The following is a 22326-nucleotide window of genomic DNA, read 5'->3' on the forward strand; positions in this document are numbered from 1 at the left end:
GAGAGAAAAGGGAGGTTTATATAATTTGTGGTGGTGAGACCACTGGCAAACCAACTTAAAGTAAAATTGTTTTAACTTAGAACACTCCCTGGCACAATACAACAAAATAATGGATTAAATATGAAACTGTAGAAACTAAAAGCCTGAAATATAAGAAGTACATGATGATTTGTACAAAAGTTGAGGGTAGGACTTTCTGTCAAAGTGGAAGTAATAAAGTACAAGGCTGATTTAACTACGTTAAAAATGAAAACAAACATATTAAAAAAGAAATAAACCTTAAGGAAACCAAATGATGAAGGGTATGGGGGACTGTGGGGAGACTGCCATATATGATCAATAAAGGCTCAGTGCCTTTAATATATTAAAAGCCCTTAATAAACAATGGGAAAAAAACAAGAACTCAGTAAAATTGTGCTAAGAATATGAACATACACCCACAAATGAAGAAATATAAATGGTCAAAATATTTTCAAACTCATTAGTCAAAGGAAAGCTGTAATGTAAAATAGTTAGAGAAAAGCACAATATTTCTACTGTTTAAATGTCAGAGAGAGGTGGAGGGGGGTACTCTCATAACTATTGATAGAAATGTAAAAAATCCAACTTTCTTGGAGGAAAAATTAGGAAGTTACTATCAAAAAAGCTTTTAGACTCTTAGACTTCAGTAATTCACATGCACACACACCCAAAATATAAGCATCTCTTGGTAAAAGATTACAGATAGCTTTTATTTTCTTCTTTTTGCTTATCTGTGTGAGAACCTTATTACCTCTTCTGACTTAAGTAACTCATTTAGAAGTTGCCTCAGTTTCCTTGAAAAATAAAGGTCTCCCTTCTTTATTTAGGCTCCAGAGTTCATCAAACAGTAACTCATCTACAAAACGCTAGAAAAAGTTGATGCTAAAATGGCACTTGATAAAATACCTATTCCTGATAAAGTCTTTAAAAAACTAGTCACTCATATTCTTGGGTGTAGAGAAATACTGTTTGATTTCACTTATACAAGGTACTTAGAATAGTCAAATTCATAGAGTCAGAAAGTACACTGGTAGATGCCAGGGGCCAGGGATGGGGGGTGTGGGGGGAATGGGGAGCTAGTGTTTAAAGGGGACAAAGTTTCAGTTTAGGAAGGTGAAAAATTTGGGAGATGGATGATGGTGAGTGTTGCACAACAATGTGGATGTACTTAGTGCCATTGAACTATACAGTTAAATATGCTTAAAATAGTATGTTTTATATTATGTGACTTTTACCAATATTAAAAAACATAAAAAAAGAGTGAACCCCCCAAAAAATGCTAGAAAAACTTTAAATACATCCTCCCTCCCTTCCTCCTTCCCTCCCCCTCCCTCACATGTTGCTATGCAGAGATCTCCTGGTGCATTATTTTTTTACACCAAACATAAAAGAATGTCTACAGAATGGCACTCCATGTGTAAAAAGGAAAAAATAAGTGTATATTCATTATGTGCTTATAATGTGGATAATGAAAGTCAGCAAGAATACCCAAGGAAGAATAAAAGTTGTTACTTAAAGGGAAGAAATCAGGCAACAGGAATAGGAAAACTTTTTACTGTATAACAATTCTTAAATTACTACCAATTAAAAACTAAATTAAAACAATTCTTTCATGATAATACATATTTTAAATATCTATGAATTAAAAGATTATATATAAATTTATTTATATATAAATAATACATATCATATACATGTCACATTACTCAATATTAGCAAGGCATACATACACTATTGGTAGGATTATAATCCATTAAAGCCTTTATGGAAGGTCACCAAAAACCTTAAAGGAGGGACTTCCCTGGTGGTCCAGTGGTTAAAAATCCGCCTTCCCAGGCAGGGGACTTGGGTTCGATCCCTGGTCGGGGAACTAAGATCCAAAATCCAGAGGGGCAACTAAGCCCGCGAGCAGCTGCGGAGGATCCCACATGCCGCAACAAAGATCCCACGTGCCAGGACTAAGACCCAACGCAGCCAAAAATAAAATAAATAAATAAATATTTTTTTAAAAAAGAAACTTAAAGGAATTATTCCTAATGAAATATCCAGTCACATGCTCAAAGATATAGATACAGAGGAAGAGAAAGGGGGGCGCGGAGAGGAGGGCAGGAAGGAAAGAGAAGGGGAAGGGAAGGGAGAAGAGAGATCTATACCTGTAAGTAAAGGAAGTTCATTACAATCTTATCTATAAAACTGAAAAATCAGAAATAACCTAATGTATCAATACTTAACAAGACTGCTTAAAGACATCATAATGGAATACAAACTACTGCAGCTACAAAGACAATGCCATATATTTATCAACATGGAAAGGGCCTATGATATTATATAATAAGTAAAAACCCAAGTTACACAACAGCAGCTATAATATGGGATCTTGGCATTTATTTTTTATGTGCATTAGAAAGGAAGTGGAAAGATAAATAGCAAAGCATTAACAGTGCTTTAATTCAGCGGAGTTTTAAGTGCTCTTTATTATCTTTCTGTAATTTCTTTTCAGAAAATAACATGAACTGCTTCTAAAATATAAAAAAATACTTCATTTTGAAAAAAATATTGATATAATAATTCCCCTACCCATAAAATTTGCATGGTTTGTGATTTTTTTTTTTTTTTTTTTTTTTTAGAGGGGACAGGTATTTTGTTCTTTTGTGTTTTTTTTAGCTGCATTGGGTCTTTGCTGCACGCGGGCTTTCTCTAGCTGCGGCGAGCAGGGGCTACTCTTCGTTGCAGTGCGCAGGCTTCTCACTGTGGTGGCTTCTCTCGTTGTGGAGCACGGGCTCTAGGTGCGGGCTTCAGTACTTGTGACACACGGGCTCAGTACTTGTGGCGCATGTGCTTAGTTGCTCCACAGCATGTGGGATCTTCCCAGACCAGGGCTCGAACCCAGGTCCCCTGCATTGGCAGGCAGATTCTTAACCACTGTGCCACCAGGGAAGTCTGGTATTTTGTTCTTAACATTATGAAATCCACCAATACAAAAGTGAACCAAATCTTCTGGCTCCAAATCTACAATCCTTTCCACTGTACCATGTTATCTTAATCACTCACTTATATGTGGTATTACTGTCCTTAATTTATCCTTTAAAATATTTATATTTTATTACAAATTCCAGATAAGTGAAGTTTTATTGTATACTTAAAACAAATGTTATCTCTGCTCACATCCTTCTAAAGGATTAGAGACATAAAGGATGCTGATAATCCCAAATTCTAGGTTGGAAGAGGCAAAATTAAAAAATACAAACAGTATTTGACTTAGAAATGGGTTGTACTCCAAGTTCGACTGTTTGGAAGTAATTCCACACAAAAAGAATGTTATTTTTGTTGTAGAAATAAGTATTAATTGACTGCCAGGCCAGCCCAAAAAGTTTAACCCACAACTGGCAGAAACATATTACTAGTATATTGTTATCCCTATTAAATACACATTACCAACCCACGTAATCTAGGAATAGGTAGAAAGCCACAAAAGGTTAGTAACACTCAAAAACTGGTCATAACCTGGTTCTTTCAAGACAGAGAAACAGGAAGAAAACAGTTATTCAAAGATAACAGGTTAAGGATTATTTCTCACTACTCTTCCCCAGAACCGGGGTTTGTGACTCTATTTATTCTGTCCTGGGAAAAAATGTTATGCCAGTTAGAAAACCTAATGACTACAGTATTTTTTAAAAGGCATATGGTGTTTTACTTGAGATTGTTTAAATGTCTGTGCAGAGATGTCAAAAAAAAAGAAAAAATTGCAAAAGGTGACATACTCATACCAATATATACTTTTGTGATGTATTTTAAATATGCTAAAAATATGCACACACATATTCATATGACATATTAAAACACACCACAGAATAAGTCAATTCCCATTTCTTTGGAGGTAATATAAAACTGCACATGTCTCACATCTAGAGAGAATCAGAACTGTGCCTCTGTAAACTTAAAAACAGCCATGGATCCTGACTCAACAGAGTCAAGATCAAAAAGATCCATTCCTCTACATTAAGAATCTACTATTCTTTTATAAAATCACACCTTTTTAATTTTAAGAGTTTACATTCTGTTTCAACAGAATTTATTGTAAGGAGGAAAGCACATAATCATAGAAAATGAATTTTAATTTCCTACCCAAAATTACTAACCACTTTCTGATATATTTTCAGTACTGAAGAATCCATTTTTATCGAGTAACTTTTTCAAAGATTAATTTTGACCTATATACATTTAAAAATAAGTTTTCAAAATCTCAGCATATTAAAAACAATGAATTGACAAAATGCTACATAACATACTGGTAGCTAACTTATAGCTACCAGTAAATTTTGCAAATGTAGCTACATGAAAACGAGTGCCCAAAACTTACAACGCTGGTACATATTCAGTTACACAACTGGCATGATAATCAAGTGCAATACAATATACCCAGAGCTATAGTCACAAGATTTTCAGAAGGACTAAGTATAAATATATTAAGTAAATTCACAAAAGAACATTTTTAAGAAACACACTTCAATATTATCCAGACTGCCTACAAAATGGAACACGAATGTAATCTTAAACCTCCCAATCAAATCTGATCTGCCAAAGTAACCAAAAATTAACAGCCCCAATCACTAAAGAACTGCGAGACAATGACAATCCAAAATAAGAGGAAGAAGTAAAAAGTAAATGGACGACAGTGTTAAGAGTAAATACAGAATAAAATCATGTAACATGTAAAATGTATTTTCCCAATTTCAATAAAAATGTAAGCGTACCAGAAAAGAAGTATTCTGTGTACTTTCCATATTTCTTCTGTGTTGTCCAATATGGTAGCCATTGCTACATGTAGCTATTTAAATTGATTAAAATAAAATGCAAAATTCAGTTGCTCAGTTACCTAGCTCATTTAATGTATTCAAAAGGTACATGTGGTTCATGGCTATCACACTGAAGAGCACAGAGATAGAAATTTCCATTACTATAGAAAGTTCTACCGGGCAGCATGCTGTAATAGACAAATCAATTTTTTCTCTGTAATTATAAAAATTCTTCCCATAAAACTGCAAACATTTCTCCTTGCACCTGAAACATTTTTATAACTTCCTAAGTCAGTATGTTGATGATTATAATTATTATTTTAAATACAATGATAAATGCTAACAGGACAGTGTCTACTATGTGCCAGGAACAATACTATGTGCTTTGACTCTATACCTCACTTCATCTTCATATAAACCCTATAAGGTAGATACAAGTCCACAATGCCTTATCCGAAACATGTATTTCACAATTCGGAAGTTTTCAGATTTAGAAAGTTAATACTAGGAACTTCCCTGGTGGCGCAGTGATTAAGAATCCGCCTGCCAATGCAGGGGACATGGATTTGAGCCGTGGTCCGGGAAGATCCCACATGCTACAGAGCAACTAAGCCCGTGTGCCACAACTACTGAGCCTGTGTGCCACAACTACTGTAGCCCGTGTGCCTAGAGCCTGTGCTCCACAGCAAGAGAAGCCACCCAATAAGAAGCCCACGCACTGCAGCAAAGAGTAGCCCCCATTCACCACAACTAGAGAAAGCCTGTGCAGAGCAACGAAGACCCAACGCAGCCATAGATAGAACTGGGAATACATTCTTTCACATAAATAAATAAATAAATAAATAAATTTATTTTTTTAAAAAAAAGAAAGTTAATACTACACAAAAACCATATGCTACATAACACCCTCAGCAGGGTCTAGGGAAGCAATCAGAAACAGAAGAATGTATGAATATTAACATCAAAGATAAGTGAAGTTAATAAATAACCACATATCAGTTAGGTCCTGGTTCTGCCATCAAACTAGTTCAGAACAGATATTCCCATTGACCAGTGTAATAACTTGCATTTATACAATACTAGAATTTTAGAATTACAAATCCATGAATTTTTACCTATTTTTCCCCAAATAACTAAGGATTTTCAACACAGAATTATTAAAATGACTCTCCCTGAATTTCAAGAATTCATTTCTAAGACTAAACAAAATGTTCTTTCCTCTTGTAATTACATATCCTAAAATAAAAGGCCTAGGTATTTTCTTTTCATGAAACAATTGATAGAGATATTTAATATAAATTCAAAATTATATTTTGTCACATTTATAAAATGATACATTCTTTCAATGCAAGCACTTAATTCAGTTGGATCTAGCAACTTAAACATTACCTTGTTTCATTTCTGAAAGGAAAAAAAGTATAAACAACCTTCAGTTACACAGTGCTTTTATGTTCTCAATTAACTTTTGCACATTTTCTCACTTTCAGGAAAGATTGTGACCAATTTTACAATTTGGAAATCTTCATTATTATTATACTTATAAACCAGTGCATATCTTAAAACATTCCAAATAGATACAGTTCACAAAAAGTACAAGGATAAGTTTATCCACATATTTTAATGTAATTTAAATGTCAGGAATTAAGATAATTATTTAATAGTGACAATATAAAAGTAGGATAGACATTTAAAATATTCAACAATATGGCTATGTTTATATCCAAAATTATGAACCATCACAAATATAAGCATCCAATAAGGAGTATATTAGTATTCAATTTCTATGAAATTATACTTTCTCTTGGTTACCGATATGGCCTTGCTTAAAAAGATTTGGTGGTTAGGAATAGGAAATTGAAATAAATGCTATGATAATATGAAAATAGCAACTTAATCCAATATTTATTATAAAAATTAGACCTCATCACAAATAACAGTAATTAACTGAACAATTATTCATCTTTCCCATTATTACCTCATTACACCACACTAGTCATACATAAGTTGGTAAAAGTTCATTTGTAAACTAAGTTTTATCAATCAAAATAAGTTTTATTGGTTGAAATGTAGTTTAGTGTAATTTGTCAAGAGCATGGACTCCGGAGTTAGGCTTCCTGGTTCAAATCAAGGTTTTACCATTTGCTGTAATGGCAATTTTTGGTGTTAGGAACCTCTGGGTCTCAGTTTCCCCATCTATAAAAGGGACTAACAGTATCCTCACAGGGCTGTGGGAGGAGTAAATGAAATGGTATGTGGAAGTACTCAGGAGAATGCCTGGTACACATAAGAGCATTCGCTATTATCAATGGCATTATTAAAGCATCTCCGAAACTATAATAATATTAATGTCAGTACTTTTTACCATGAAGAATTTCTTTCCTCCAGTTTCCTGAAAACCTTAAATGCACCAGGGAAACTCAATGTTTGAAGGAACCCTGTGGCAGTTTAATAAAAATCTATTACTAATTGATTCATTTATATATTAGGTCCCTTTAAAGTCAGATTAAGGTAAGGATAGAACTGGGAATACATTCTTTCACAGCACATAACTTCATAATGTTAAATAACAGCCAAATGATACCATTTCACATATACAACTATGTCCTACTCTAGTGTAGCAATGAATAAATGGTTGTTGCTATTTATCTCAAAAATTCCCAAGAGAAGTGAATCTTACTGAGAAAATTATTAGTTCAGTTATGGATATACTAAGTTTGAGGTGCTAACAGAATACTTAATGGACGTTCAGGAAGCAGTCAAAAGTACAGACCTAAAGTTAGGAAGCTTACACTCAGAAGTTCATCACTCCCTCCTCTGTATTACCATGGAATTTTTCACATCCTATTACATGACAATTTTTAGTCTCCACAACCATTCTCTACTGCTAGACTATCTTGAAGGCATTTAGGTCCTGCTATATAAGGCCTTAATAATGTTGATTTTTTAAAAAAAAAAAATGCAAAACTTGCAGAATAGTACAACTAAGAGAGTGAATTTTATTGTTTATAATAAATTCTGATTTAGAAATTTTTTTTTCAATCTGTGGATTTTAAATAAGGATGAAATTTTCATTTGGAAGTATTCTTATAAAATATAAGTAGCATACAAACAAAATCCTTTTTTTTTTTCAAATTTGGTCACATGAGAATTACTAAACGCTACCAAGCAGTGAAACCTGACATTATCACCAGGCCTATAAACCTGCAAAAGTACAATATAACGAGGCAAAGAAATTTATAAATGAGTAAAATAAGGAAAAGAAAGTCCAGTGAAGATTCCTTGAAGTGAGTTTAAATTAATTTAAATTCTTAAGAAGTCTGTCAAAATACCTGCAATGTAGATTGAAAAGATTTCACTTTCTAATTTACAGGCTACTTGAGTTCAATAACTTAAAAATGAAAGGCCTCTGGACCCTTCCAGCACATGTTATTCTAAGAGCTATGATAAGGAGCATGTAGCAAACGTGCTCAGTTACATGCACTAGGTAAGGGAAAGATGCTGTCATCCGCAACCCACCAGCAACTGTCTGACCACCAATCCTTTAGTTTAAAATTTGTAGAAGTGTTTCCTAGAGAATGCTGCAGTTGTAGTATTTCTCACCCAAACTTAAAATGTGGTCAGTCCCATCAAGGCTCTAATAGGAGAACAAACCGGCTGCCAGTTCTATATTTAATAGCAGATCCTGACAATTCCATTTGTGCCTGACAACTAGATGCCTTTCAGTGAAGCCATTCCCTGGAAATGACACTACAATACTGTTACTTATTTAGCGGGCATGGAGCCAAGAAAAACCAGCTTATTAGTGGTGAATGAGTAGGGAAGACAGTAGCCAGAGGATTAAAAAACAGCAATATACCACACAGGCTTAGAAGAACTGTGAAAATGCAGGAGAAAAAAAGTAGAGATCCACAGAATGAAATTCCTACAACACAAAATTAACACAGAGACTTAAGTCTGCACTTTCTCATTTAAAATCACATAAGCAAGGATCAAATGCATATTGATTCTAATTTTACATAAAAGCCTGAAAACCTCATGCCAATAGAAAATATTGGTAAATAAAAAAAGGACTCCCCTAATCTTCACCCTGTTTTCCTGTTCTATGAAGCAATTCATAAGAAGAAAAAATAACTTCAGACTATAAATGATGAATGTATAACTATTAGGAGTGGCCTCTCTATGAGGTCTGAAATAGAAGGAAAATGTACATTTCTTCCAAAGCTGTGGCCAACAATAACTTTCGCATTCTGAATCTAGCTTAAGCACATTAGTTGGGAAGATGTTTGCAAAAGTATTTCATAAGAAAGTGCTGAATTTAGCTTTTATTTTATTTTTTTCTGTTTTCTTAAGTGGCCTGCAGTCTATCCAATGCGCTAAGTAGAACCTCTCCTAAGTATAAATGACCAAAGGAAATACAGCTTTCTTCTTACAGAGAACTGTTTCTATAGATCAGGGGTCATCAAACTTTCTGTAAAGGGCCATATAGTAAATATTTTCAGCTTTACAGGCCATGTGGTGTCAGTCACAAAAACTCAACTCTGCCATGTAGCATGAAAGCAGCAATAGATAACAGATAAATAATGAGTGTGACTGTGGTCCAATAAAATCTTATTTTCAGAAACAAGCAGCCAGTCTATGGCCACAGTTTGCCGACCTCTGCTATAAACCATGTTTTTTTACCTACTAATAAATACGTTGTTTTAATAAATAACACCAAATTTGAAAGATGATCTCTGGGGTTTGCTTTAAAATATTTCATTAAAAAAAAAGTGAAGAGTAGAGAGAAAGGTTAAAGAAGACTGGCAAGGGGCTTCCCTGGTGGCACAGTGGTTAAGAATCCGCCTGCCAATGCAGGGGACACAGGTTCGAGCCCTGGTCCAGGAAGATCCCACATGCCACAGAGCAACTAAGCCCATGCACCACAACTACTGAGCCTGCGCTCTAGAGCCCACGGGCCACAACTACTGAAGCCCGCTCACCACAACTACTGAAGCCTGTGCACCTAGAGCCCGTGCTCCCAACAAGAGAAGCCACTGCAATGAGAAGCCCACACACTGCTACGAAGAGTAGTCCCTGCTCGACGCAACTTGAGAAAGCCCGCGAGCAGCAACGAAGACCCAGCGCAGCCAAAAATAAAATAAAATAAAGTAAATAAATTAAAAAAAAAAAAGACTGGCAAAACACAATTAGCGTTAGTCTGATGAGGGATGCATGGAGTTCATTATACTATTACAATAATTTTATGAGTTTGAAATTTTCAAAATTAAAAGTTTTTAAAAATACAAGGTAGATCAATGAATTGGCTCTACAGGAAAATTAATTTCCTCACTTTACTACAAACATTCTAAAACATATCTAGTATTTTTAAACATAATCAACATAGTACAACATAAAAGTTTAACATAAAGCTACTAAACCATAGCTAAAAAATTTAAACGTACAAAAGTGTATACAAGTATAAACCCTTAACATTTTCCATAATTTAACAGACAGCCTCACCTCATACAACTCCTAAATTGACACATTTTATTAGTCTCATCTTAGCTAACAAAATGTGTTACCAATTTTTGGTTTTAGAATATAATTATTTTATAGGGTATATATCACTTAACATATCATAGGTTTATTATTTTTTCAAATAAATTAGTAAATAATTTTTATTTCTCAGTTTTAAACTCTAAGCAATAAATATGAATAGAAACAATTCACATAAACAAACGCTGTTTAAGGTCTTCAATAATTAAGAGTATAAAGGGATCCTGAGGCCAAAGTTTGAGAACCTGTGACCTGAACGTTTTTGATGCTGTTTAAAGTATGTTTACCAAGCAACCATTAGATACATGCTCAAACTCATTTTTCCTTTGAACAATAATCATCACAAAGTGGAGTTAATCCACTATGAAGGCTATCAATATACACCCATTTAAACCTTCAACAGAAACATTCTTTTAAAATTGCTGGGTATGTCATGAATAATGTATCCATAGGAAAAGAAGAGCTCTAATGTGTTGTCCCCCTTATGCAGAAAATTGTCTCCTGGACCAATAATAAAGAAAAACTAATATGCACCAGCAGACATTTCTAATAAATATGCTACCTCTCATCAAATCAAGATATGCAGTCTCACTCAATGAAAGAAGCCAGAAAGCAAGCTGAAAAGAGCTTTAGCAAAGAAATGTTAATGACTATGCAATTTCTCAAAAACTAAAGAAATGTGTTTTATAAATGTCCTAAGTTTTTTCTCAAGTTCTGAAACACAGTGATTTCAAATATTATCAAAACTGAAAACTACATTAGGCTCACAGAATTATTATGACTGACACTTGAGAAAAACTGAGAACTCTGTGAAAATATTTCCAACTATCCAAGAATATAATCAATGTCAAAATTTTCTAAATCTAAACCTAAAATAGCAATAAGCAATCCATAACACAGATTTGGGCAGATAATAATCAGAGCACAAATGTCTGCATGAGTATTCATTCTTTTATGAAGATGAACCAATACTTACTTTTTGAATACAGTATCACTGTAGCATTTTTAACCAATTTGTCCCTTCCGTATACAGCTATTTAAAATGTTATCAGACTATTTCATTTTTACTTAAGTACAAATTTCCAAGTTAAGTTTTATAAATCTCGTTATTTCTATTGTCTTTTATCAACATGAATAAACTTAAAATAGTAATAACTGAGATACAGAGCCATACTTACATCATACTCTGCAATTCTGCTGCAAAGCTTACAGACTTCCCTGTACTTCTTCCACTACTTGAAGTGGCAGTAGACATTGGGCTGGCTGCAGTGTTATTCATCTAAATAAAAAAGAGAACTCAGCTTACAAAAATGTATCTAGCTATAAGTAAATGCATGGAAAACGGAAGCAATTATAAGTTACTTCAAAAAGTATAGAAATTTTTTAAATTCTGATTTGTTTTACGTAAATCTGATTTGTCCATACTTGTTCTTCATTAAAATGAAATTGTAAGGTAGAAAACTGCTTAGTCAAATATGATGTAAAAAAATTACTCACTTGGGTGATAAACTTTTCATTACATATTTTGTAATAAGTATTGGAAGAAAAATACTCATTAAAATATTTTAATAAAGTTCAGTGGTTTTCAAAATCCATTCCATGGAGCCCAAAGATTCCCCAGCAATATTTCATTGAGCTCCCAGTGGCCCCCAAGCAGTCCCATCCAGAACACAAGAACTCTGATTTTTCTATTTCATATATTGGGGCTCCAAGTAAGATTTCATTTAAAGAAAGAGCTGCACAGCTGCAAGATACAGAATTAGAAAACCAAAACATAATCTAATTCCCATTTGAACCATAGCCTACAATACAAATAATACAAATAAAGCCAATCAGTAGATCAGAAGTAAGCACTGTGATATTTTATAATCTTATGGTTAAATTACTCATCAATTTAAAATGTGACTTTTAAAAAAATAAAAAATAAAATGTGACCTTTTTTCCAATAAAATTAAGCTGGCGCATAATGGGAAAACTAGATGCTAATCCTAATATACGCCGTTTTATTTATTACATGTGGCAGTCCCACAAACAAGAATTAGTGAAAATAACATTAAGGTAACAGAAGCAGATAAAAGCCTCAGGCTTTTACCTCAAGGACACAGTAAGTGCTCAATAAATGTTAGTTATTATTTCATGTTTATATAAATTTTGTAATACTATGATTTTCTTTAAAAAATACTTTGCTGATTAAAGAAGAATTAACAGATTTAAAATATATTTAAACAGATTTAAAATATATAATAAAGTAAAGCAGTACTGAGAACTTTAAGTACAGTAAAGTAATTAGGAGTCAGAAGTCAGACTGCCTAGGTTAGAATCCCAGCTCTACTACTTTACTAGGGCTCGGGGCAAGTTCCTTAACGTCTCTGTGCCTCAGTTTCCTCATCTGTAAAACAGGAATGATAATCGCACACTCTTAGGGTTGTTGTGAGGATTAAATGAACTAACATAAACAAAGCATTCAGAATAGTTATTAGCACACAGTCAGTACACAATGTTAACTATTATAAACAGAAAGAACTCAAGAATTTTCCCTTTCTTGGTCTGCTAAAAGCTTTTATGTGACAAATTTGATTATCCCTATTTCATAATCACAAACTTTAAGAAACCTGAATATTTTCACTACAAGACCTCAATACAATTCAACAAATATTAATTAGTTTCCCTATAAAATAAGTTCTGTTTTCACACTGACATCACTACTGCTACTAGTCAGCCTGGCTTAAAACATCAGTCATCATCTTTGACTCCTTCTCCTGCACCCTATAATTTGTAAGAAGCCAAATAAATTCTACTTTATGTTTTTACCTCCTCCCTTTCTTGTTGAGCTCTATTTATAGCTTCTCTCTTTGCAGCTCAGTTCATTCTCCACACTGCTATCAAATTTATCTTCTTAATACATCCTCTAAACTGACCACTTCTGTGGGCAATGGAGGCTTAAAATTGATAAAGGAAACTTGAACCAGGGTCATTCACTGATGGCTGAGATGGAAAGGCTGGGTCCCATGAATGAAAGCTGAAAAAATTAACTACTACAAACCACTGCCTGAGATGGGCCACATATGAAGCTTTTGAGAAGGCAAAAGGACAGAGAACTAAGACAAGCAGCACACTAGCTGGGTGGCTAGATCTGGAATGTCCCAATATCATTCTGTGGCAGGACCAATTCTCTGCCAATATAAGCCCTGGTCTAACCTAAGGTCCCTAGGAGCCAGGCGAAAACCACTAGACAGAGACTGCAAAAGCAGAGAAAGAGAAGGAAGAAAGTTTCACTCAAACTGAACCTGAAAACCAAAGTTCTAAAACACATAAAGAAGCTAGTGCTATGAAAGACCATCGGTCTTTTTAAGCGTAAATTTGTCCTATTTGTTCACAAAGACTTTTTTGGAATAAGTACTTTTTTTCTACAAATAATAGAGGAAAAGAAGTAACACCATTTGGAACTCAGGTTAAAAAAAAAAAATCGCATCATCAGTCCAAGATTGGGGAATAATAAAACAGGAAAGCAAGTTCAAAAAGGAACTTGGCTTTCCAGTGACCTTAGAAAATGGTTCACTTGTCCCAAGAGAAGACTGACAGAGATATGACATCCTGCAGAAGATGTTAAACTCAAAGATTATGTATTACCCTCAGTCTATGATTTAAATTGACTCATGTCAGATTTGAAGGCATGTCATTCTTGGGATTATCCTGAGACACTGCTGGAGTTATTGCCCTCTTTCATTCTGCAAATCCAGTCACCTTGCTTTAACACTCTCTGAAGAAGAGACATTTCAGAAAGTAAATGCATACTAAAACCCCAGCTTTCTTAGGTTGTGCCCCTACTGCAAATGTTTCGTATCAAGAGTGTTTACTGGTAAGAGTGAAAAGATCCCAATCCTAGTTTATTATAACCACGATCATCCTTTCACAGTCAAGTTATTTACTTCTTAAATCAAACAGGTGAATAACATTTTTCTTGACATCATGAGCTGACAGTGCTTTAGAATCTTTAAAATAATTATTTCCTGTGCACACATTTTGTTTGATGTTTTAGATAATTAACTTCTTTAGACATTAACTTCTTTACACATCAAAGTCCTATCATTCCAATGCTTTATTTCCTATCTCTCGGACATTTAAAAAAAAAAATGTCGCTTAAAAGCAGAAGCACTCAAGTCAATTTTCTCTAATAAATACAGTTAACATGGAACTGAAAACCTACTGTAATCTTCTCAATGGGTTAATGTCCTGCAGTTGTTTTAGCTTTCAATTGAAATGCAGCTGTTTGCCATATTTTACAAAATGAATTCAGATGTGCAGATGGAGACCCAGATTATTTCAACATGCCACAGTTTAAATGTGAACTCAAGGAATAAGTTCATCTCTGATTAATACTTATATTTAAACCTGATTATTAAGCCAGTAGCCAATACTATGTCACACCTGTAAAATTCTGTTCCAGAGTAGAAACACTGACATCTTTGAATAACAATAATGAAATTTAAGGATATACCCCTTTTCTCAGAAAATACCACGACAAAAAAATTTTAACTGTAGTAAAGTTATACATCACAAATGTGAATTAAACAAAAATGTAATGAACATGTTACTGCATTTCTATCTATAGCTTTTTTTTTTTTTTTTTTTTTTTTTTTTGCTGTACGCTGGCCTGTCACTGCTGTGGCCTCTCCCGTTGCGGAGCACAGGCTCCGGACGCGCTCACGGGCCCAGCCGCTCCGCGGCATGTGGGATCTTCCCGGACCGGTGCACGAACCTGTGTCCCCTGCATCGGCAGGCGGACTCTCAACCACTGCGCCACCAGGGAAGCCCTATAGCTCATATTTTTAGGGACTAAATGACCAAAGAAGAAATACCATGAAACATCTTCAGCTTAAAATACCTCAGAGTTGAAAACGTTATTACTAGTTACGACTAGTTACAACACTCTCAAAACAGTGTCAAAAATCTGGATTGTGAAATCCATCAGTCTACCCATTTACTAAAAGACAGTGGAATTTTTAAATTGTTTCACTCCTGAGAAATATTAATTCAGCAGACCTATGTACTGATTCTGCACATCTACAGAGTCTCAATTTCAATCACTCATAATCTGAGCATCCCACATAATATAAATTAATAGAAAACTATTATAACCAGAACATTTTCATTTTCATAGAACTCCAAGGGCAGGAAGTGATTATGGTTAAGCCAACACTACTAAGACACTACATTTTAGTTTTGTTGTTAAAAAAAAAAAAAAAAACTCAAGTTACATCATGATCTAAATTTCTCCTGCTGTGCAAAAGTAATACCAAACGATCATTCAATCACTGAGAATGCAAAAAATAAAAAAACAAATTAAAATCTGCAAAATTTTAAAACTTCTATACCTGGTTTTGGTATAACACAATGATAATTCCAATATATTTATATATGCCCCAATTCAAGTTAATCAACATAGTAGAACCTGGTAATAATGATCAACTAATCTCTCAAGTTCAGTTTCTCCATCCGTCAAGAACAGTTTCTACCTGTCTCAGAGGAGTGTTTTAAAGAAGACAGTGGCTGCAACATAATGTGTGCTCAGAAAATATACGTGAATTGAAAACATCAAAACACCTGTAAATTATGAAAATTCCCTATGGACAGACGGATTGTAAACTGAGTTTCCTCATCTCAGTTGTCTACATGAGCGATTATTTTTTTAAACCTATAGACATAGAAGCCGTGACACACTGCTCAGAGACACGTGAAGTTCTATCATTATATTTTTCTTCTTTAGACTGATATTAATGTAGGTTTCTACTCCATGTGCTTTCATATCCAGTACTCTCAAAGAAACACTGAGTTTCAAAAAAAATCTTATTCTTTGCAAAAATGGTTCTTAAAGTGCACTGCCAACATGCCTATCAGATCATCCTAAAATACGTGCCATCCAAACCCTGAAAAAATGGCAAGCTTACTTTTCCAATATTGAAAACACTGTTGTTTTTACATAAAATATTATATAATTGAGTGACAATGGTTAACGTTCCAGATATATGCAAAAATTTGGAATCAATTATACTTCTAATAGTAAGAAGTAAGTGTATTTGACAAGGATGTCAAAAAAGGAGCTCTCTTAAACATCAAGATTCTCTTCCAGTCTAGATTCACATTTTAGAAATATTAAACCTTATGAGAAGTCCATATTAAATATAAACAATTCAATAAAAGATCTCATGTGGTTAAAAACACAGTTCATGTGACTAAAAAGGAGTGGGAGATTTACGGGAGGCATGTAAAAAAGAAGTGAATTTGTATAAGCATTTCAGAGTTTATAAGGGGTCTTTCACCTGTATTGGCTCACATATTTCACAACCACCCTCTTAGGCATGTATCTCCCCCCTATTCATGAAGAAGGTAAGAGTAAAAACACTGGGTGAAGGTAACAGAGCTAACACAAAAAACAGGCTTTGATCCCAGGTAACCTGAAATATTCAGTCCATCTACATACATACTTTTAAAAAATTCACCTACCATTTTAGTGCCATAGTTTTAACACACTAAAATAATATGGAATTACTGAGAAGTTGTACACATAGTAGCCAGGGGACTTGTCATTAAGTTTTCTTGGAGACTGATGACTTTAAAAGTTAAGTTCAGGAATTCTTTGCTTAAAAGTAAATCTTAGGCAGACGGATAAACAACTATAACAAAGTATAACTATGGAAATTGGCGGGGGGAGGGACCAAAGACATCTGACGTTCAGAACTACAGTTTGAAAATCACTAATTTCATCCAAATCCCTCATTTTTCAGGTGAGGATACTGAAGTCCAGAGGGGTTTCTTGAACTGCCCAAGGACACATCACTATTTAGTGACACAGCTGGGACTAAAACTGAGGTCCCCTGACTCCTGGTCCAGAGTTCTTTCTACTATCCCACAAGGAACACACAAATAAAAGTTGATTATAATTAACTCACAAGACCTCCACAATGTGTCTGTCATAGTGAACTTTGTTGTGAAGTATCTGTCTATGCCGACTCACAGTTTAGCTGTAAAGAGCTGGGCTCTGGAATTCAAACACAGGCTCTAACACTTACCAGGTGACCTTGGGCAAGTCACATCACCTCCCTGCCTCAGTTCCCTCATCTTTAAAAAGGAGATTAAAAATACTCCTCTCATAGGTGACATCAAGTAATGTATACAAAGCACTTAGGACAGTGCCTGGTACCTAGAACGCACTCAGTTCACGATGATGACGATGATGATGAAGAATCCAAGCAAAAGTATAGCTTCTTGAAAACATATCACGAAGTATTATTATTAAACACATATACTCTCAGGGGAAGAATATTATGATTAGGAATAGTCTTTTAAAGATTCAGAAACAAATAATATGAATAAAGTAAAATATAAAGGATTCAGTCATAAAACTGCTATAGCATTTAAAATAGCAAAAGTACACTTCAAGATTTTTAAATAGTTTATATTTATATAATATTTTATATTTACTGCCCTATGAATTCAATGAACACAGCAGTTTTTCAGCAACTAGTATATACTATAAGCCAGTTAGCATGTTATTTTAATATTCATAACCTTATTTAACCTTCAGTATCCACTATCAGTCAGATTCTATCAGAGGCAGTAGTATAATGCAAGAAAAACTTACAGATCCATTCCAGAAAAGTAAGAGACTCATCAGTATCACCTATTAAGTGGGAATGACACGTTTGGATAAATGAGATGGAGCATTAGTCTGGAACACATCAAGTGCCCATGGAAACGTTGGTTCTCCCTTAGCAGTAGTATGGTGTTGTTTTGTACAGGGAATATACTGTAACCAGATCAATATAGCACCATTACTGGGGTGTACAGTATTATTTGTCAAAGAGAATGATCTTAGGTAACAGTGTCTATTACACTCTATGCTGTTTCACAAATTAAAATATGTGTAAACAGTTTTTGCAGATTTACTGGAGGTAGTCGGTAGACAAGTTGAGAGGAAATCAATTAAATAGTTAAATGTCTGTAAAACAACACAACAATTTACGTAATTCTCATCTGAAGCCTCCAGCGATCCTGGGAGGAGGTGGGATAAGGTTAGGTACTAATTCTGTTTTACTGATGAGGAAATTGAGACTCAGAAAAGTTAAATACCTTAATTGAAATCACACAGAGAGAATTAGGGCAGAAAAGGGCTACATCTAGATTCTGAAATTAGTTTTAAGTGCTCTTTGCACCTATCCACAATGCATCTCAGAACATTAATATCTCTCCAGATCCATTATTCAATAAACTTAAGGCTAGAGCAGCCAATATTTATTGAGTACATAATTCTTATGTGCTTCGCTGCACCCAACACACATCACATGGGTTACTTCATTTAACCCTCAGCAGTAAGGAATCAAACCAAATGTGTTTGACTCAATAAAATATTTTATCCACTACAGTATAAATTCAATTAATACAATAAAACATTAAGTTGAATTATTTTTCTTTACTATTTAGGTGAGCCATCAGCAAAACCAGTCTTTAATATAATAAGTAGATTTCTAACTAATTTCACTATTCAACCTCACCATAAAGTAAAACGGGTATTATTTTCAACAAGAATACTCAATGTTCTGATTTAACTGGCATGGCCTAACTTTCTTTGCAGATTCCTACACCAAAAAGCAAGAGAGAACCAAAAATCAAGGTGCCCAAGATCTCTATCCAATTATATGGAGAAAAGTAGAAAATTTTAATTACCTGTGGCTTAAATGGACAGGTCACTTGCTGACCTTACTCCAGATAGCTCGTCTGTTATTTAAACACATAAGCAATAAAGTTGTCACTACTTTAAAGCAAGTACATTTCTGAGGTTGCAGTACGTTTAATCCTCCTAAAATCATATATTCCAAATTTCAACAAGCCTGAAAGGAGGGTGACCATATTATTAAGTAGACCCAACTGGAACATTTTTGAAAATGGAAGGAGTTCTATTAAGAATTCTCCTGAGACAAACAGACTCTAAACCATGACTGCCCCAGAAAAAGCAGGGTATACGTAAGAGCAGCCCATTGTGATCTGTGTGTTATGGGCTGCTCTTTGTATATGCTTAATTCGTGAGCTTTAAGTTTTTGTTCCAGATCCAAGGGTTATCATCGGCCTTGAGACCAAGGGTACCACTTCACAAACATCAGGCCAGAGTTAAGGGTGTGTTATCTATAAACAAAGGGGTTTTTTTTTTTTTTAGTTTTTCTTTCAAACTTAACTTTATAAACATTTGCTTGAAAAAAACCACTCTATGTATTTCAAAGAAAGCAATCTTGCAAAATATCGCCAAATTTCAGACTTATCTCTTCAAAAGTTTTGAATACCAATAACCACAAAACTACTTCTGAAATGGCCCAACGCTCAGTTTTCTACTATAATTTATCAAATTGTTTTTTATACAAAAAGTTAAGGAAAAAGCACCATCTTTCAAACTGAAAAAACTCAGGAGTAAAAGAGTTGAAAGGTTTTCACTGAAAACTGACTAAAGTGATAAAAGATAGTGGAAACCCACAGTCACGAAACAGTACAATGATTAAAGGAAACTCCACTTAGTATTATTATGACTCTCCAAACAAATCTGCCGTTAGCCGTACAACCTAGGAGTCAAAAGAATGCTTTGCTTTAATTTTCAAGCTGTAAGTAAGTATTAACAGACCCAAGCTTTGAACTACAGTATGTGAATGAAAGGCATTATTTGAATATAATTATAATTCCCTAAAGCAACAAATGTTCTAAGAGTTGGCTTCTCTGACTTAAAACTCAACAAAATCAAGAACTGGAAAAGGTCTCAAAGGCTAGATTCTAGACCTATGCTGTCCAATAAGGCAGCCACTAGCCACATGCAGCTATTTATATTTAAGTTAATTAAAATAAAATTAAAAATTAAATACCTCAGTGCACTACTAGCCACACTTCAAGGCTCAAGAGCCACTTGTGTCTAGTGGATACCATATTAGGACAGCACAGATTACAGAATATTTCCACAAAGATAGAAAGTTCCATTGGACAGGGCTGCTCTAGACCTAGGCTGCTCTAGATCTTTTCTTGAATATTCCCAGAGATAAGAAACTTGCAATAACACAATGAAGTGCACTTTATTTTTGCAAAGTAGTAACTATCAGGAAATTATTCGTAACATTCAGTGAAATCCAGCCTCTCTAAAACATCCACCAGAAGTTCCACAAGTTCCATCCTCAATTTGGTCTTCAAGTAAATCTTTACAGAGGTAATTTAATTCTGTTTCCAAAGTTCTGTGCTCACATATAGTAAAACCCTACGTCCTCTCCTCCTAGATAAATACATCCTCATTTCTCTGGAACGAAAGAGTTTAAAGTTTCTAAAGCCTCACGGAGTTAAGCTCATTGATCCACGTGTACGTTAACACCACATTTCCAGGATCGCCTCTGAGTGTCAGATATTACATTCCACCGCCCCTATAAAAATCCACACCAAAAAAAAAAAAAAAAAAAAATCCACACCAGTTTCTTGATTTTTCCACTTAGAAAGCCAGGTCACAGTCATTCTGAATTCCTTAAACAGGGAGATAAAAATGACAGGTAATTGACAGCTAATTGATCAGTGCCTGGAGCTTGTTATAAGCATTAACCTGTATTACCTCATTTAATCCTCACAATTCTGATCTAGGTTATTACTATCCCCATTTTACAGACCAGAACACCCAGCCAAAGACACGCTTAATAATTTCCCCAGGGGTCACAGATGTGGGCTCACCCCAGAGAGAAGGGAGTCGATCTTTTCCTTTTCCTGGACGCTACACTTCTACTAACGCTACCTAACTCTTCTTCCACCTCGCCCATAAAGCTACAATTTCCTTGTTTAAGAATTCTTCCCCCCAAAACACGACCTAGATGACACGCGGAAGGTGCTTCTGAACACACCCAGCGACGCCCGCTCCGGCTCGCCCGCCCAGCTCCCCTGGCCCCACGCCCACCCGCCTACGGGGAGGAGTCAAGGCCAACTCCACACGCCGCGGGAGAACCCGGCCGACTCGCGGGGCCAGCGCCTCCGGAGACGCTGCTTCTGTGTGTCCCTCAGCCTCCCGCGCTAACGACCGGGACCCCCGACGGCAGCTCCCGGGGGCAGGGGGGCGGGGCCCAGACACGCAGGGCTCGGCGCCTGTCCCGGCCCCCAGCCCTCTCCCCCGTCCGCCCCCGCGCCTCCCCCGGTCCCCCTACAACCTCTGTTCTAAGAACACTTGTAGACCCGGCTGCGCGTCCCGCGTGGAGAATGTGGGGATAGAGATGGTGCGGTTTCTGCGGCGGCGGCCCGGGACACGCTTGGAAAGGGGCGGGGTAGGGGGCTGAGAGAGTCTAAAGGGAAAGGGTGGCTGGGCGCGGACGGGGGGGCAAGATGGCGTGAGCCCGATTCTCTGTGGGGCGGGGGTGGCGGAGGTGGAGGAGGGAGGGCTACAAACACCCCCGCCACTCTCGACGCGGACGCTGGCGCATGCGCGCTCGGCCAGGTGGCGCGCGGCCTCTTTTCTCTAGGCAGCCACTTCCGCCACGCTCGCTGGGGGCGGGGCGTCGCGGAGCGCGCCCGTCGCCACTTTCCTTGCGGCGTTGGTGCGGGCGGTGCGGGCGGTGAGGGCTGCGCGGAGCCGGGGGCGGGCGACCCTGAGCCACGCGGCGGCCCTTAGAGCGGGGGCTGCTGGGAGATGAGTGGGGATGAGCTGAGAATTGGAGTGTGTTGAAGGCCATTCTTGGACTCCTTAAGAATGAGCTGAGAGGACTAGGGTTTTCGAGGGATTTAGTGACCGAGGCTGGAAGTTTGTTTTCAGCTTCAGGGCAGAGATTGACCTCTGTAAATCTTGTCCGCAGTAGGGGTGAACCGGGATCTTACCCGGACGATGCAGGGAAACGGAGACATCAGAAAGGCCCTCCTCCCCCAAAGGACCGCGGTGCTGGGGTATGGATATGCGACCCTTTCTGGGACCGTGAAACAC

General features: G+C 36.1%; 1 protein-coding gene across 5 annotated transcripts in view; it reads right to left on the reverse strand.

The window, feature by feature from the left end:
* The window catches only part of SUPT3H (SPT3 homolog, SAGA and STAGA complex component), a 449999-nt gene extending 428234 nt beyond the window's left edge, over positions 1–21765 (reverse strand). The window contains exons 1-3 of one of the 5 annotated variants that reach the window (XM_033423889.2): positions 21563–21765; positions 19077–19127; positions 11531–11631 (exon numbers count right to left, since the gene is read on the reverse strand). In XM_033423889.2, the coding sequence (XP_033279780.1) occupies positions 11531–11631 (101 nt within the window). In that variant the 5' untranslated portion in view covers positions 19077–19127; positions 21563–21765. Of the gene's footprint in view, positions 1–11530; positions 11632–19076; positions 19128–21095; positions 21248–21562 lie in introns of those variants that run through there. The other 4 variants (XM_033423890.2, XM_049716348.1, XM_004267521.3 and 1 more) reach the window with 4 other exon arrangements.
* Positions 21766–22326: the final 561 nt, after the last annotated feature.

This window comes from Orcinus orca, chromosome 10 (genome assembly GCF_937001465.1).
Source record: "Orcinus orca chromosome 10, mOrcOrc1.1, whole genome shotgun sequence".
Taxonomy (NCBI): Eukaryota; Metazoa; Chordata; class Mammalia; order Artiodactyla; family Delphinidae; genus Orcinus; species Orcinus orca.